Raw genomic sequence first — 18,221 nt, forward strand, 5'->3', positions numbered from 1 at the left:
AGTAATCAGTAAAGTAACAGGATTACTTTCTTGGAGAAGTAATCAGTAATTGGTAACCAATTACTTTTTTCAAGTAACTTGACCAGCACTGGTCAGGACAGTTTATCCAGTTTATATCGAGGAACCTTTAAGACAGCAGGATTTACTCTGAGACTGCTGGTTGCAACAACTTTCATTGTCAACAACACCATATATACATGTTTGATATTGCTTTTGACATTTTGGCTGGTTGTATGAAAAACATTAGAACGGATGGTTCAAAGGTCACAGTAAATAAATGCAACCATCAAAGGCTAGAATGACCCTCGAGTTATTCAAATGTAAAGCATAACTCACAACTTTTCCGTGTGACTGGGAACATTTGAGACTCTCGTAAATGAAGACATTTTTTTGTGTTTTTGTTGACAGGAGCTGCATTAAATTCCACAATGTAAAAGAACTGACATTAAAACCTGAGCCTGTCAATTAGCTGGAAAACTCCTCAACTGCTGTGTTACAAATATGCAAATCTCAATAGTACCCGTCAAGCGTGTGAATACGTAACACACCACTAAGCAGAAAATGGACCCGGAGATTAAAGAGCATCCACGGTTGTTTACCAGTACAGTGTTGTCGACCACGTTAGGATAATGCAGGCAAGCCACGAATCTACCTTTCAGCTTTGTGAAGTGAAAACAGTTCAGTGTGAATACAAATGAATAGAATAAATTTAAAAGTGTTTATGTAATTGTTTTAGGGAAATAGTAATTTTCCTCTCGTTCCCTCTCTTGCGCTCTCCAACACTAATCATAGGTCACCTATTATAAATGACTCTCCATTGACTGCAAATGGCTGCTAATTGCAGGGTACAAGTCTCAGTCCTGTACTTACCAAAGCAAACTCATGGGACACCCGTCCATCGGGTGGCAGTTTGGCTCCAAAGCCAAGTGCAGGGAACATCTTATCACTGTCGTAGTCCTGAATTATCTCTCCGACTGCCTTCAGAGCCATGGCGTAGGCATTCAACTGGTAGGGGCTCATGTAGTGGAGTGAGGTGGGCTGGGCTGGGTTACCTGTTGTGGACAGAGACAGAATCTTCAAAATCACAAGTAAGTTAAGTCCAAATTCGGAGATTTCCTTCCAGCAAGCACATAAAACAGACCGGGCCATCATGGATTGTCAGAAGCTGCAGGAACCATGATCACTGCTAGAATAGCTGCCTGAAGTTGTAAATGTTGTTTTACCACTTCTTGATTTTTCGCACATCTTTGTCACAGAGAGCTCGTCCAAAAGTAACCATCCAATAAATCTCTAGTGGTTCATGATGTGTAAATTTGTAGAAAAACACTTGAGTCATGATAGCTTCAGCGATGGAGTTAAATTAGCTGCTAATTACCTTACAGCGGCGAGAATGTGTTGCTTATTTTTTTTGTTTTATCTATCCGTATGCGACTTTTTATATCGCTACGTGGGTTGTTTTTAATAAACTGCGGTGGCTATTGAGGGTTTTGTAATTGGCTGACAAGATCAAGCGCACCTCAGCCTCTAACACATTTATTACAACTACAGTTGAAGAGTTTTTATTTCATTTAATAGGACAGGCTGAACAGCCTCAATCGTCCACCTACTACTGAGCTCAAGGGTAGATTGATAACACAGCCCTTTAATCACGGCCATCATAGCACGTTACCGCCAGGTGTGATGGAGAGGGCTATTAGGAAACACTTGATTCTCCCATCTGCATATATTTGAATAAATGCTCTCCAGGCATTCAGGGCACTCTGTGTGTCTAAATGTGTGTTTATGAGAAGACTCACCATTGGAAGCTGTGAAGTCGATGGCCACGGTGAAGTTAATCTGGGTCCTTGTAAGACAAAAACACAGAGATAGAGATGGTTTAAAAACGTCTGACCAGATTATGGCACTGGATCACCAGAGCTCCCATAATTCAGAGGCTTCGAATTCCCTCATACTGGCACTCAAGCAAGTAGCTGTGATATTTCAGTGAACGGTCGGAAAGCTGCGGATGACCAAAAAACATTAGGATTCATGCTTTAGAGATCATGAATGTCGCTGGATTAGTCTTGCGAACAACTGGGAAGTTGTTATCTAAGAGAATGCGGAAGCAGTGAAGATGGAGGAAGACTGAACAAGACCAGGAAAAATAACACACCACGGCACCCGGGATGAGAAAGTGGCACATCTCGCTTCATCAAAAATATTTTTAACTTGTGAACCTGCAGGAACAGGATGTGGTTAAGAGCTCTGTAGGCCCACTACAGGTTTTTTCAACAGCAATCCTCACCTCGCTGCCGCACACACAAACACAAAAGCCTCTTTGTCTACCTTACACACGTCTTAAACACCCAGCAGCTCATCATCTTTGGCGCTGCGCAGGGGGGTGCAGAAGAAGAGTGAGCGAGCGACGAAAAGTTCATGACACATTTAATGATCAGCCCACACGGCAGGGGGGCTCTGACATGTGTACAAACAAATTCTATTAGTGAAAAATTACCAAAGTTTTTCCACTTTGGGCTTAAAAACTACATGGAAAAGCAAGTTCGCTCTGATTTTTCTATGAAGGGAAAAAGATCAGTCGCTGCCAGTCAGCTTTTATTAATTAGACTGTGTAGGTGGAGCTGATTGAAATCATAGCGTCTTTGTGTGCTGTGATATATGTCGTTATACTTTCTAATGCTTAGTGTCACCCTGCTAGCACGAAAGATCGAAATGATGGTAAATCCGTCATTTGCTTACCTGCTTCATACTTCTTTGCTGTGAGCCTATCATGATGACTTTAACTCTGTTTTTCAAGAAGCATTCAACTTTTTAAGGACTGTTTCTTACTGTATACATGAATCCCCAATATTAGCTTATCACAGATATATCAGTACAAAATGTACAAATTGTCTAACATAAAGATTTACAGAATGAAATCAATATTTGGAGCAATGTAGAAACTATGTAGTAAAATAGTCCAGCAAAGTAGCTGCAAATCACTTGTAGCTGAGTAGTATAACAAGATGAGGTGGTTTACTCAAGTGCCTTCACTGTATATTGATAACTAGTTTTTGACCTGTTATATTTATACTATATTTAACCAAAATTAGTAGCAATATCAAGGAAAAAGTGCCTTTTTTCTGATGCAAGTACAGGAGGGCCTTGCCTCCTAAAGGCAAAGCACCAGACCACCAGCTTAAATTATGTTTTCTCTCTTTACTGCTCACCTTATTTCACTCTGCGTCATAAAAATCTGACAGAGGAAGTCAAATTTTGTCCCAGTAAACAGGCAACCGGTAATAATAAATAACAAAAAGGGAATGGCAGAAAAGGAGGAATGCAATTCCCAGTTTAACACATCTCGGTGAAACATTAGTGCAAGAAAACAGCAATGCCATTGTTGCATCAGATGAGTCAGAACTATGATGTGCAATTTTAAAGCTGCCAAGAAAATAACAAACAAAAGCAGGGACAACATCAGAAGCTCCAAAATGGGGAATATTGGCTGAGTCCTTTTCAGAAGTGAGTTGCAATTGTTGAGTCACTCTCATTGATTAGCATTATCAAACCTCCACAGTTTGACTGGGAATATTTTGGGCTGCAAAATCTACAGTTAATAGCAGGATACGAATGACGTCAGAGTTTCTGAGATTTAAGCGGAAATTGTGCTTCATGCTCAGCATCTTGTCACGGTCCGCTGTGACAGACCGTGCGGTGGTGTGTATGGTGGACCCAGGTGCGAACACAGGTGAGCAGACGGGAGTGAACTTTAAACAAAAGCGAGCCTTTTATTGTGGCTGATGACAAGGTATACAAATACAGCAGGGATAGCGTGGCTAAACAGAAACCTAAACTGGGAATAACTAAGGTAAAGCTATGACTAAGAATGCAATAGACCGGGCATGGAAACATAGAGGGTGGAAACACAGACGACGCGACACAGACTACATGAAACACAGAGACTAAATACACAAGAGGGATGATCAGGGGAAGTGGCCACACATGGGAACACAGCTGACACAGATAAACATAACAAGACATGGCAGGAGTAAACAACACTGACGGGAGACTGTCAAAGTAAAACAGGAAGTACACAGAGGTGCAAACAGGAGGAGAGAGAGAGCACGGGCATAGTGGGCTGGGGAAACATGGAAATGAAACACGAGGGGAGATGAGGGCTCACAGATACATAGAGGGGCACACAGGGGATAAGAGTCACAAGGGGAAGTCAAATAAGGAACAACATAACAGGACAACTCAGGAAACATGACCTAAATAAGGAACGAAATACAAAAATACAAGGAACTGAGAATACTGGGCCCACATGGCCCAGGACCATGACACATCTATTAACCAGACACAAATCCGAGCAAGACTACGGTTTAACTGGCTTTTGATGATATTTCTGGATTGCAGTCTAAAGGTATAAATCTAAATGTGAAGACATGAAGGTTGTTAGGCAACATGTTGGTTTCCATGGTATATTTCTTGGTCTAGACTTACATTCTGTCTGTCTGTCAGTCGACACATAAATAGTTTTAAACACACACACTTCATTAATAGTCCCTTTTTCTTTATGCCAAAAATCAGCAAACAGCAACTGCAATAAATAAATGATATAACTAGTAGAATATTTCCAACTGCAGTTATCAGCCATTTTTGCACTGAAGGCAAGCAAATGGAGATGTGCAGCAGAGCACTGCTGCAGAACAGGTTGAAAAACAAGATTTTCTGGCAGTCGTGATAAGGGATTTTCACAGGCAGTGGTCTTCACCACAACATCACATCTCTGAGTTTCAGTACAGGGAGAAGAGCTGTGAGCTTAGCTTGTCTTATAAACTAAACCTTATCATTCACACTTCCCTGAACCTTTTCAAGGCTGTTAGCAGCTTTATCAAGTCATTATTTATTTATTTTTATTGGGCAGTCTACATGCCCACCTCTTGTCAGATTCCCCCAAAACTTCAGCAGACGTCTTACTTTTGGGTTTACTTGCTAAAGCATGACTCTAAATAACTGAAAACAGAACAAAGATCCCCTATTATATTCAGGGATAGTGCTTTGTTGTTGTTGTTTTTGTCTCAGTCAATGCATTATTTAATATTAATGACATGTACACAGCTACGCACAGCAGATGGACAGTACAGTATGAACAAATACACCTGACAAACATCTGGGAATATTCATTCAGCAGTATTGGCACAGCAGTGGGTTGTGGGTCTTACCCATCCACAGTAGAAAAAAATATAAAAATAAGATACAATGTATTGTTTTAAAATAAAGGAATTTTCCATATTCAAGTCTTAAGCATGTTTTTTTTGTAGTGACTGAAAATTACAAAAACATTTTCTGTTTTTTCAATGTATAGTTTTGTTTAATTTTTAATGTAACAGGTCAAATCACTAAAACCCTTTGTTTATCATCCTGTGACAACATGTAGCAAACTTTCGAGGACCCCAACAATGTGTTTCTCGCAACGGTTTCTTCTTTCGACACGATGTTCTGTTAGAGTTCAACAAGTAATAACTACGGCTATAAGATATGTAGTATGTCAGCAGCATTCGGGGTAAAGGAGGAATGCCTCTTGTACTGCATATATACAACATTATACAGTACATAACACACACACCAACTCCAAACAATAATAATTTAGAACCTTTAAGGGCGAAAACACAGTCCTGCCAAGGGTGTCAAACTATGTCCTTGATCCACTCATGGTAGCAACACGGCAGGAAATACAGGAGTGTGGTTGCAAAGGCTGAGATGGATTTAGAAGTCTGACACTAGCAAACAAAAGTGAAACAATACTGAGATGTACGCAGTAATGCACGCTTACTCATTGCAGATTCAGCACAGACTGCAGCCAGCAGCTCTGCAAACCACGCTTAAATTCTGGCAGCTACGAGGCTAAAAGCCACCAACGCTCATTAGCGTTTCTTTTTAAAACCCAGAAAAACTTACAAAGTTGAGGAAAGTCATACAGTTACTGGAACTTTTTTTTATCTAAAAGTGAGAATGTTCCAACATTTTAAAAAAATGTCCACAGAAAGACTACTTTCCTGTAATACCCAAATGCCAGTGGGAACCATGTATGCATGAGTGCACTGAGTGGCCTAAAAACAGCATCAGAGGTTGTGTGATGTGACTTCTCCTGATGATATGCAAACAGATGTTGCTGGTTGGACAGTATCCATCTGGCTAGAGGAGAGGAAAAGAGGTAAAGCGAGTGAGACGAGAACAGAGATAAACAACCCATACTTGCATTAAATCTGTTAAATTAGCCAAACACAGCTATTGGCAAGCACATTGGACTTGTTCATCTGCAAGGTGCATCGCCCAAAAGTCAAATGTTGGCATCCCTTTCAAGGGTTTTTAATACCAATCTTTGTCTTGATGTCTGCTCCTCTACCTAATGATAACCTCTCAAGCAGAGCCCCCTCCTGCTTCTATTCTGGTTTCAATGCGCAACTCACAAACCAAAACAAGGGGAAACAATATCTGTCACTATGAGTGACAGGGCTGCTTTCAAAGACACAACTCAAAATGAAAGATACAGCCAACAATTCATCATTTTATCTTTGCGGTCACAAAGAGAGGCCTCTTTGTTGAAATTCATGGGTGGCACTAATGCTTTATCAAAAGGATGAGGGAAAGACTGAGAGCAGCAGTGCTCTGGAGTGAGTTGAAGCTTTCCCTCCCCAAAAAGAAAATCAGTCATTTATGCTAATGTTGCCAGCAGATCAAGTTCCTAATTAGGTCCAAATGAACAATTAGCTGATTGGGATGAAGCTGCAAAAAAAGAGCTATCAATCAGAAGATGAGAGCAGTGGGAAGAGAGACGGAGGGAGGACTGAGGCGAGATACGGGAAAACCAGATGAAGAAATTCCTTTGTAGCCAGTCGATCCAGCCCGAGACACAGAAAGGATTTCTAGGAAATGTGTGAGAAACTAAATAGCTGTGTGTCCTGCGCTTGCACACATGGGTGTGTTTACATTTTTATGTTTGAGTGTGCATGCTTGAGTGTGTGTCTGTCCACAAAGACCTGGTCTGCCCATTATGCAACTGGAGTAAGTGCAACTGGACCATTACAGTCCATTTAGGTTTCAAACAGTGAGACAGCACTTGGCACTTAATTTAGTCACACAAGCGTGTAAGAGCATCCAGCTCACGCTCCCAAAGCACTGCCAAGTTTCAAAGTGCTCTCTGACTTGCGGTGCTGCTGGGAACACGGTCTTGTTTGTAGGGAGACTTGATGATGCGATTTCTCCATTAGCAGTTTAGCGACAGAGCAAGTAAACATGCGGTATGTGCGTCTAATATGGATCTCGTCCGCCCAGCATTCAAATATGACTAAACTGTCTCCCGTTACACAAATATGAGAAATACAGGGATTATACTTACTACTTCTGAATAATAATTTCCACATGTGACTGTAACCAGAACTCAGTTGTACATATAGATTGTACAGAAGAATTCACTGGCTAAGTGTTGTGGGCACAAACAGTCTTCAAATGCATTAAAAAGTTCAATTCCACGTGCTGGCTTCTATCAAGGGTTTGGAATTGTACCAATTCTATCACTTCAGCAAGGTCATGTTGTTGAAGCACTTTATATTATAAGGTAAAAATCAGACAATAATATGCTCCCTATGAGCAAGCCCTTGCAACAGCAGGAAGGAAAAAACAATAAAAAACATGGTAGTCTGGTGCATTTTAACACTAAGAGACCTTTGGCTTGTGCTGCGATCGGTTGACAATAACCAAAGGTTAAATGCAGAGTGGTGTCTGTTGATGCCAATGCAGTTTAGATGTCTTCTGGGGTGGAGAATGCATATGTATGAACCAAAAAAGCCACAAGCTTTCTTAAAGCAATTAAACTGTACTTTTAAATTTAATGCATACACCAATAAACTCAGCTGCCTCTCAGACAGACAGACTGGAAATCCACTGCTTTGCACTGCAGCTGGCACTCTTTCTTCTGCTCTGCTTGGTACATGAATTACTGCATGGAGCAGGTTCTGGGTAGTGTGACCCCCAAAAGCTTGCGGTGGATCTCTGGAGCAGAAGACAGTGCCAGCTGCACAGCTGCAGTCCAAGATGTGAAGAGTTGAAGTCCCTCTGGCTGCGGGACAAGATCGTCTCTGCATTAGCACCTCAATAAAACCAAGGACAATAGATCTATTTTCAGATCCAAGCCAGCCGGTGTGGAAACAGGTTATTGTAAGGGGTGGAGCCACCTGGTTAGCAGCAACTGAACTTTCAAAATAAGAGTGTGAGGATCAGAGGCAAGAGGATTCTCTTTAATGCAGAGAAAAAAAAATAAACAATATCGAGAAAGACTTGTCAAATATAATGAGGCATCTGTTAGAATCTGTTTGTTAATGCATCCCAATTTGTGTGAAAACTAATTGTGCAAATAATATTCCACAAACTGCCAAAAACAAATGTCTAAACTGGTCAGATTTTGCAGCATTCAGTCAGTATAGCGTATTATAGCCAGCTAATTAAAAAGTTAATGAATAAACATTATAATGAAAAAAAAAACAACTAATTTTACTGCAAAAACAGTTAGCAAAATCCCCCTGGGTAGTCCCGGATGGAGGGAAAGGATCCATGACAGGACCCTTTTTCCATGGCAAAGAAGTTTCAGCTCGTATGATAACAAAGCTACCTAGCACACACTGAACTTGGGGAAATGATGCAAACAAGAGCATGTAAAAATAAAAAAGAAGGTGAATCTAGAAAAGAGAAGAAGGAAGTTTGGGATAAAGACTAGCAGCCCATTCACAAGGAAAGGGAGAAATGAAAGCCTGATTGGCTAGAGGCTGTCAGAGAGCGTATGGGATACATGAGAGCTTGTGATTGGCTATACATTGCCAAAAGCCAGAAAATAAAAAGGAAATAAGGTGCTATGATTGGCTCAGTGCCTTAACAGGCTAGACGGAGAGGTATGAGAGCATGCAACTGGGGAAATGTGAAGGCCTAAAATTGGACGTGGAGAGCTTTGAAAGACTGAGATTGACTAAAAGATTATTGAAAGTCAAAAACAGGGAAACGAGAGTCTGTGATTTGCTCAGGGCCATTGAAGACTAGATGGTGAAATCTGAGAGATGCGAAGATCTGACATTGGAGAGTGAGAGGTACGAGAGACTTGGTATAGGAAGTTATTAGAGCCTGAGATTGGCTAGAAGCTAAGAGCACCTCAGGGTCCTTAAGGCTTGAGGTACAGAGAGGATGACATCAGAATTAAGTCTGATATGTAAAGCATGAGAATCAAATGACCATGGCCCAGTGGCTAAGAGAGGAGGATGAAAAAGAGAGGTCTGAATAATGCCGAGGGATTAGACGGCACATGAGCGGTCCAATTCTGAATAAATTTAGACACAGAGGGATTGACGTAAAACTGAGAGGAGGCAGAGTCTAAAATGTATCCAACTTCAGAACGTTTAACAAGAAAACATGAAAAGAAAAAGGAAGAGCACTTACTTAAGGCTCTTTTGGCTTTGGCATGAATCAGAAATTAACAGCAGAATTGGGTAAAATCAGATGTGGAAATGCCAAACTGAGGACTGAAACAAGAAGCACTCAGAGAGCACAAACCACCCCCAGCTCACTCTTGTTATTCCTAAGGGAATATCACTACATTTTCTAAAAATCCCTTTTCTTTCTTTGTGCTTTTTAAATGTAGTTTTGTAGTGCAGTAAAAACAAGTAGACTTTTGTTGTTTGCACATAAATAAATAAATCTAAACCTGCCATCATGTAATATCTTGCAGACTGCAGAAGACTAAAAGAAACCAGACCTGAAAATAGAGAGGTGGCTAACGGGAATGGACTGGCACAACAAAACAAGGATTCTGCACTTGGCTGAGATGTGTGTTAGTATGCACTGTGACTGGCTAATTTTATTATCTTGATGGCATTTTATGTGTTATTATTATAAGAGAAGCTTATTAGAGTAAAAGAATGATGTGCCTCTAATCGGGGCTATTGATGCTCCGAAGAAACAGATCAAAAATCAACTCGGGCCAGTTGAGTTTCAATTTATCGGCTTTTCCCAGAAGCTGCGTCTCTCATTCTGTAAATTGTGACAGACAAAAACCTCTCTAATAATGCCAACACAAAAAAATCCCTTAAGACTAAAATGGCTAAAAGTCCATTTTATTTACAAGAACATTTTGATTCTTTCTTTCCCCACACAGCTTGGTTTCCTGTCTGCGAATGGGCCCGGGGGGAACTCTCAGGCAACAAGGCATACGAAAGAAGCCGTAATTCAAATGAAAGCAAAAGCTACCATTTAATAACTGTGAATATGTTTGTTGTAGAAACTAAGAAATTGACACTGACAGCTATTTCATTGTGAAGTTTAAATGGGGGGAGCTGCTAGAGGGGTTGAAGACAAAAAAAATGTGAAAAGCAGGCACCACAGAGGATCTGAATGGCCAAATGTTTATGGTTGGGATTATTTCATTAGAAGGTCATCCAATCACAATACAATCAGAGAGGATTCATACCAGTCAAACATGTATTCATGCAGCATAACAATGAACTTAAACATGCATCCAGTCTTAAAGTAGTCTCGCGACGAGAACAAAAATGAGGTCTTGCAACATTCCAGTATTTTCCCAAGTTAGTAGTAAAAGAAGACTTTTTAGCAGATAAATACCCAACCACCACCAGCTAGTCCGTCTGCTATTTACTGCAGCACCAGACAGGCAGCTTCCCAGATGAATGTGCCTGATCCCATCTGCCGGTGGATCACTGACTTCCTGACGGACAGGAAGCAGCATGTGAGGCTGGGAAAGAATGTCTCGGACTCCCGGACCATCAGCACCGGCTCCCCTCAGGGCTGTGTTCTTTCTCCCCTGCTCTTCTCCCTGTATACTAACTGCTGCACCTCCACCCACCAGTCTGTCAAGCTAATCAAGTTTGCAGATGACACCACCGTTATTGGACTCATCTCGGACGGGGATGAGTCTGCCTACAGGAGGGAGGTTGAACGTCTGGTGTCCTGGTGCAGCCACAACAACCTGGTGCTGAATGCCCAGAAGACAGTGGAGATTATTGTGGACTTCAGGAAGCACACAGCCCCACTCCCCCCCATCATCCTGACTGACACCCCCATCACCTCTGTGGACTCATTCCGCTTCCTGGGTACCACCATCACCCAGGACCTGAAGTGGGAGCCCACCATCACCTCCGTCATTAAGAAAGCCCAGCAGAGGATGTACTTCCTGAAGCAGCTGAAGAAATTCAACCTGCCAACACGGACGATGATGCAATTCTACACCGCAATCATTGAGTCCATCCTCACCTCCTCCATCACCGTGTGGTACGCTGGAGCCACTATCAGGGACAAACAGAGACTGCAGCGTGTTGTGCGCTCTGCTGAGAAGGTGATTGGCTGCAGACTCCCATCTCTGCAGGACCTGTACACCTCCAGGACACTGGGGCGTGCAGCTCGGATCTCAGCTGACCCTTCTCACCCTGGACACAGTCTGTTTGACCTGCTCCCCTCAGGCAGGAGGCTCCGGTCCATTCGCACCAGAACCTCTCGCCATAAGAACAGTTTCTTCCCCTCTGCTGTTGGACACATGAACAATAACCGTATGACTGTTCCCACCACTAACACATGACCCTACGCTGTGTTCACTGCATCATTCCATGTTTGGCACTGATCACCACCTGCACTCATGTATATATCATGTATATATCTATCTATCTACTTAGCACTTTTAATTCTTATTCTCATTTTTATTTTCATGTCTATTTAAGCTTAATTTATAACAGTATGTTTGCACTGAAGCACCGCAGCAATTTCCTAATGTTGTAAACCCGCTCAACATTTGGCAATAAAACCCTTTCTGATTCTGATTCAGTGAGTTCAGTGTTACTTTAACTGATGGCGTGAGAATAGTGAGAGTGAACTAAAGCAGGCCTCATTGGCAATGATCTCGGTGGAAGAGTAACTGTCAGGAAGCATTTTTTGGGAAAGAAAACAAGTAAGCCATCAGACAGTCATCTGGTAAACATAGTGAAGGCTATGTCAAGGTTTGGGGATTTTACGAGGATTGATGGAATTATAAACAGGAAAGTACCATCAGATTTTGATCCACCATACAATACCATCTTGGAAGCTTCTGATTGGAAACAACTTCATTTTTCAGCATCACAATGATCCCAAACACACTACCAATGCAATCAAAGCATACCTGGATAGAAGAACACACAGTGGAACACTATCAGTCATGGACTGGCCTCCCCAGAGCCCAGACCGCAACATTGTTGAAGCAGTGTGGGATCACGTTGACAGAGAACAGAACAAAGTAGCCAGTTTTCCTGTACTTCAAGCATCCAAGGAGCTGAAGACCAAGCTCCTGGCTTTTATTGTGATAGCAATGTCCCCCAAAACAATAGTAAACTTCCTTTATATTCAGTTTTTGGCCCATACAGATTACATTACCCTACGTTTGCTTCTCTCCCACTCCCTTATGCTCACATGTACTATATTTTAATACACTTGAGTTCCCAATAAAAGTGCTCTCATTTCCATATTTTTCTGTTTCTGCTGTCAGATGAAATGACCATGAAGCAGTGACACAAACACAGCCATTAGGACTAATATAAGCCAGCTGTCACTTTGAAGCCCTTTTTCAACCCTTTTTGCTACTCTGCTCAGCTAAAATACTAATATTATAACAGCGATGACGTCTGAGAAAGATATCACCATTCACTAAGTTTAGGCAAATGCCTCTGCTGTGATTTCAGCTATATTTATATGTAAAATGATCCTTCTACAAATGGTAGGGACAAAATGTCTTAAGCTTTCTGTTAGCAGCTGACGGCTCGCGGAGGGCAAAAGAGGCAGAAAAGAGGTGCTGCAGTAAAAGTTTTACATTTTTGAACATTAAAGTCTAATTGGGCTACTTTAACCTCCTAGGACCTGCCGTCTACATATGTGGACATCACATTTTGGGTTATTTAGACCAAACTACTCAATTTTGCTCTACATGGGCCTGATATCCACTTATGAGGACATTATACTGCTACTGTTCTTTCAAAATTTTAAATGAATATCCTCATATGTGGCTCTCATTTTTCCTAAAAACAAAAATAAGGTAAAAAAAAAAATCTGGTAATTCTTTGTTTTTACATTCATCGGGCCCCAATATGCCCAAATATCAAAGAGAAATTAAAAATGCATGTCGTGGAAGAGTTTGGGTCTTAGGAGGTTAAACTTTGATTAAAGATTTCTGAAGTTTTAATGAGAATGAAGATTTTAATGTAATCAGGGTTTTTGGGGAGTTGCTACTAGTTGTACTGTAGTTGAAAAATTACATTTTAGTTTTGTGCAGAAGAGAAAAAATCTATTTGTGTCCCCTCCTGAATTCCAAAGGCAGCAGGAAAAGAGGAATACTCGCAACTTTGCAGACACACACACACACCTTTCTCCACGTTGACAGTGAATCTAATGTCTGTGTCTAATGTCCTCTTGTCTGTGAGTCTAATGAAAGCAGAGTGTGTGGGCGAGCATTTCCACCACGCCTGGGTGCACGCGGTCAACCCTCCTGAGCAACATACGTACACAAGCACATGCACAGAGACACACAAACGAGCACACACGATGGCACGAGGCTCGGGCAAGTGCCAAAACACAATACAAGATTACACACAAGGACAGTCTCTCCCTCTCCACCTTTCACTTTCTTCCTCTCACATGCAAATGCACTTTTTTTCCATCTGATTCACTCACACTGAGGGATCATTATCTTTGGCACATTGCAGACACTGAGCAGTGATGGGGCCGTTATCCAAGCAGCGACGAGCACACCCAGCATGTCAATCCTCATTAAAAGACTGCAACCCCCGACTCTCAGCGTGGGCTCGGTGATTGCATAGTCATTGACCTACCCTCCTTTGATGTAGTCCAGGAAGGTGACTTCAGTGTCCACCAGGAATGACAGGAGGGTTACCTGTAGGTGATAACACCTCAGTCAGCCCAAGCACTGTCGATGATGTAACAAAGTTATTCTGTCTGACACAATAAGAGTGCCATATTTCAAATCTAGTTCAGAAATCATTCCTTACTGTTCCAGAGTTGAGGTATTTTTTCTTCTTTCCTTTCTTCTTTGGATTTACCACCTAAAGAAAGAGCACATTTTCTCCATTAAATTCAAATATACTTTGTAAATCCATCCCTTAATTTGAGTGTCGTTTATAAGTTTAGAAATGGTAACGTGTTTTAAGTACTTTTGCTTTTTTTAAAAAAAACAACAACACAAAGTTGTCATATTGTCTAGTGCCAGACTGATATAGGATTTTTTAGATAGATAACGATATTTGGCGATTTAGGCGTCAGTTTTGGATGAGCAGGCGACTAAATGCCACATAGCTGAGAGGAGCCGGCCCTTTGCCGCATGTCTTTCCTTCCACTTTCCTGTCAATCTTCACTGTATCTGAGTAATAAAGCCACGTCCCATTTATATTCAACAGTGTTTTAGCAGATAAAGGTGAAAGGCTTAAACGTGAATTGAGCTGCGGTTCGGGGAAGGCCTCAAAGGGGACTGGCAGATCCCCATGTACTACATAGAAGTGAAGAAGTTAAAGAATTGAAAAGGGGAGAGAGGGAGGGTGGGGCACGTAAACGAGAATAAACAGCTTGTAGGACTGGGGGAACCTGTATAGATGAGAACCACATCTCAACACTTTTCAGCATAATTTATTACTGGTTGCTGGATCCTACACACGGCTGCAGTTTTTCAGCCGCCACACACAAACACCAATAACAACAACAGGAACCAATTCATCTGTTTTAAGCTGGCGAGGCAGCACACCGCGCCCCCCCGCCACAGATATCAATAGATCAGCAAACAGCTAATATCATCCCACTACTAAATCAGTCAAGCTTTAATGGTTACACCTTGTAAGCAAACAGTAGCAGATACAGAGCAATGTTAACATTACTTAAAAATAATGTTTCCAGCCCTCTGATAAAAGTAGGCAACTCCTGGTGGAATTATCCGGCTCTTCAGTTGCTAAATCTGGTAAGAGCTCCATTATACTCAGCAGCTATTTTTTAAATATTATTTTTAACTTCATCTGTGCACCATCTCCTCCTGTGAAAGTAACATGCAATGGACATTTAGAGCTTCTTCTCCAAAAATAATTTAGTGTCACAGCCAAAAATACTGTTAAACTATCTCAACAGAGTTTTGGGAAATAAAGGAGCTGATAATTCTCTTTTGGTGCATTCCTACAAAGCTTCCTCAAATATGACTGCTCATAAAAATACTCAATAGTCTACTGCATGTGACTTACACAAAGGTCAAGGGAGATGTCTTCACTTTATATGCAAACATAACAATATCCTTCAGTGTAATACCAATTAGATTCTGTAAAATTAAAGCATGCTTGGCCCTAAATGCTTCAGTTTGTGGGGATAATATGTGATAGCTGAGGTGGCTTTGCAGTATACTTCATATCCCCTTCATCGGTCCTCAGATACTTCCTTCCCTAAACCAGCAGCTACCATGCTAGGACCATTCAGAGACTTGTGTGATGAGGGGACCAGACACAACCTCCTTTTGAATGCCAAACAGTGGATATTAAATCTGAGCTTTATGGTCTAATTTAGCTGTGCCAAGGTTAAACAGGAAGACAGAAGGCCTCGGGGAAACAACATACAAATGTGTGGATTTATGCATTTCTCCTTGGTTCACTTTGGACTGGCACCCGCAAGGACGCATTTGGCTCTGGAGGTGAATTGAAATGTGATTGTGACACAAATACACACAGAGACACACAAACAAAATGCGTTTAACACTGCAAAGTCTTTGTCTCGCTTGCTGCAAGTCGAGGATTAAGCAGTACCACGAAAAAGGCCAGAAATCCCAAAATGACTTGTGTGTGTGTGTGTGTGCGCGCACATCTGAGGACTATTAGGCAAACAGCAGCTGTTTAAAATGAGACTCCCCTGTGTGCGTTCTTCTCTGTGTGGTGCCCTGTTAATCAAGAAATGTTGACTCTTCCTGGGAGAAGACAAGCCAGCGATCCATCATAACTGTCAGAGATTGTGTGTCTGTGTGTGTGTCACAGACAGCCAGGCAGAATGGAAAGGAGTTTCGGCTTAGTTTTGGTTCACTCTGCCAGGAGAAATTATTATTTTATTATTATTATTTACACTTTTCAAATTTTTCAAGCAAGTAATTTCCCCAATTATTTCTCCACATAATATATGTGGCCATATGGTTCAGTACTTTTTATGTGTACCAAACAATCTCAATCCTCCTATTTTATTGCAAAGATATTTTTCGATATTTGCTGTTGAATTGCCTCTCAGTATTACTCAGGATGAAAGGCTGCAGTTGTAATAGAAACTTTTGTGTTTGGCAGCATCCAACAGTAAATTATGGTCAGAGGTTACCTTGTTTAGGTGTAGGCTATTAGCTTTATGACTACAGGATGAACTTTGATATGTGTTTAAAAAGAAAAGGCTTTTAACAGTGGGTTTATAAAGCACGTAAGTTAATGTAAACTGTAAAACTCACTAGAAGATTCAGCTCCTGGTCTACTCTCTTTCTGCTCTTTCTTGAATTTTACACTAGCTTTGTAACTGACTATATATCATAAATGTCAGTAACATTTGCAGTTCCTAATCCTTCATATTGTGTATGCAGTAAAATGAAGATTGCCCTTACAGTTAGACAAACAGAAATTCGATGCTTATTGTTTTGATCTGCTATTAGTTCTTAACGCCTCAAGTCAAAGCGCCTTGTTTTTACTTACTTACTTACTTACTTTTAAAGGCATTTGCTCTATTATAATTGAACCAACCAACAAAACTTGCATTTTCATCTTTGGTGAGTGAAATTTTGCTTTTTTATTTGAATGTTTGCACTAATTAAACAGTATCTGTGCACCTTGCTAACCATGATAGCTAGCATTAGCTCATAAATTAGCACTTCACCCTCTCATCTCAATGTCATCATTTTTTGCAACAGCACAAATATAGTGATAGATATAATGCTGAACTTAAGGCTTCAAAATGGCGTGCGATATATACCATCTACTGCAAAGTTCATGCTATCAGCAACAACATCAACTGTATCTGTGAAAATCTGTAGCTTCAAATTACTGGCTTTATTAAAACTGGCTTAGAGTCAGTCCCTTCTTCATTTTTCCCTAACACTTACGATACATTTTGACTTCAGTGAAAGCCAAATTCAGAAAACATAATTGTACTCTTTCAGTGTATTGACTGAGGCTGCAGTTCCTCTGGAACTGATGGGGAGTGTGTACACCTACGACTGCTTTAGTCTAACCTTACAAAATTGTCACTTAAAAGTCTGGTAACTAGATCTGCTCAAAGGAAGATTCAGCTTGTTTTAACATTCAATATCCTGTGTTTGAGACAGCTGGCATTATTACTGTGAAATCATTCATGTTCACTAGACTAAAAATTTAGCAATGGCTAAGATTATATAAATGCTTAAGCTAACATAGTGTAACTAATGTTATATCTTGTAGAACCATTAGTAGGAAACTTGGTAGAACGTTAACACTTTCTGTTCTGTACAGTTGTTTCTCTTTTTTACTGTTTACATTATTTAAAGTTCAGTGTATTTTTTGCAGTACAAAATTGAGCATTGAGAATGCTGTAAATGTCCTTGGATTGGAACTAATTACATTTTTGGTATCATGACATCACACACAGGTTAAACTTCAGCAGAAAGGTTCCAGACAAAAAAAACCCCCAAAACACACTGTAAAACCTGTACACTGGTCTCCATAGGAGCTTCAGCTTTGAATTTAAATACACTAACATTCCTATACATGCAGGAAAAACTCACCTCATAGACGTTGAACTGGCTCTGTCCTCTGGATAGTTCTCTGTAGCTGGTGCTAAATTCTCCAATAAAGTCATGACTACAAACAGAAATGAAGAAGAAAGGAGACAAGAAAGAGAGCTTGAAAAAACTTCAATCTTGTCAATTAATTTTAATGTAATTTTTCTAGTTTCTAATCCAGAGATCATTAAAAAGCCAAAAAACCTAAAAAAAAAAAAAAAAAAAAAAAAAAAGGCAAAAGAAGTTGTCGTCTTGTGATTTAACAAGATTCCATTTTATGTTTGAAGTTTTTAAATCAACATGAAATGATAAGAATCCCAGAAAAAAAACAACATCATATACACCTCAGAGCAACAATTAGGAGGTTTGTTGTTACGGAGGATTAAAGCAGGATTAA

The 18,221-nt window shown here is 40.7% G+C and overlaps 1 protein-coding gene across 1 annotated transcript in view; it reads right to left on the reverse strand.

Annotated features, from left to right (window-relative positions):
* LOC147310538 (copine-8) overlaps positions 1-18,221 on the reverse strand; it is a 104,663-nt gene that overhangs the window by 16,862 nt on the left and 69,580 nt on the right. Inside the window, exons 11-15 of the mRNA XM_086268618.1 lie at positions 17,828-17,903; positions 14,067-14,120; positions 13,890-13,951; positions 1,797-1,843; positions 871-1,052 (exon numbers count right to left, since the gene is read on the reverse strand). Coding sequence (XP_086124744.1) covers positions 871-1,052; positions 1,797-1,843; positions 13,890-13,951; positions 14,067-14,120; positions 17,828-17,903 — 421 coding nt within the window. The remainder of the gene's footprint in view (positions 1-870; positions 1,053-1,796; positions 1,844-13,889; positions 13,952-14,066; positions 14,121-17,827; positions 17,904-18,221) is intronic.

This window comes from Aulonocara sp. 'chitande type north' Nkhata Bay, linkage group LG17 (genome assembly GCF_057382095.1).
Source record: "Aulonocara sp. 'chitande type north' Nkhata Bay isolate Kocher_YH1m ecotype deep benthic linkage group LG17, A_spYH_male_GT1.1, whole genome shotgun sequence".
Lineage (NCBI taxonomy): Eukaryota > Metazoa > Chordata > Actinopteri > Cichliformes > Cichlidae > Aulonocara > Aulonocara sp. 'chitande type north' Nkhata Bay.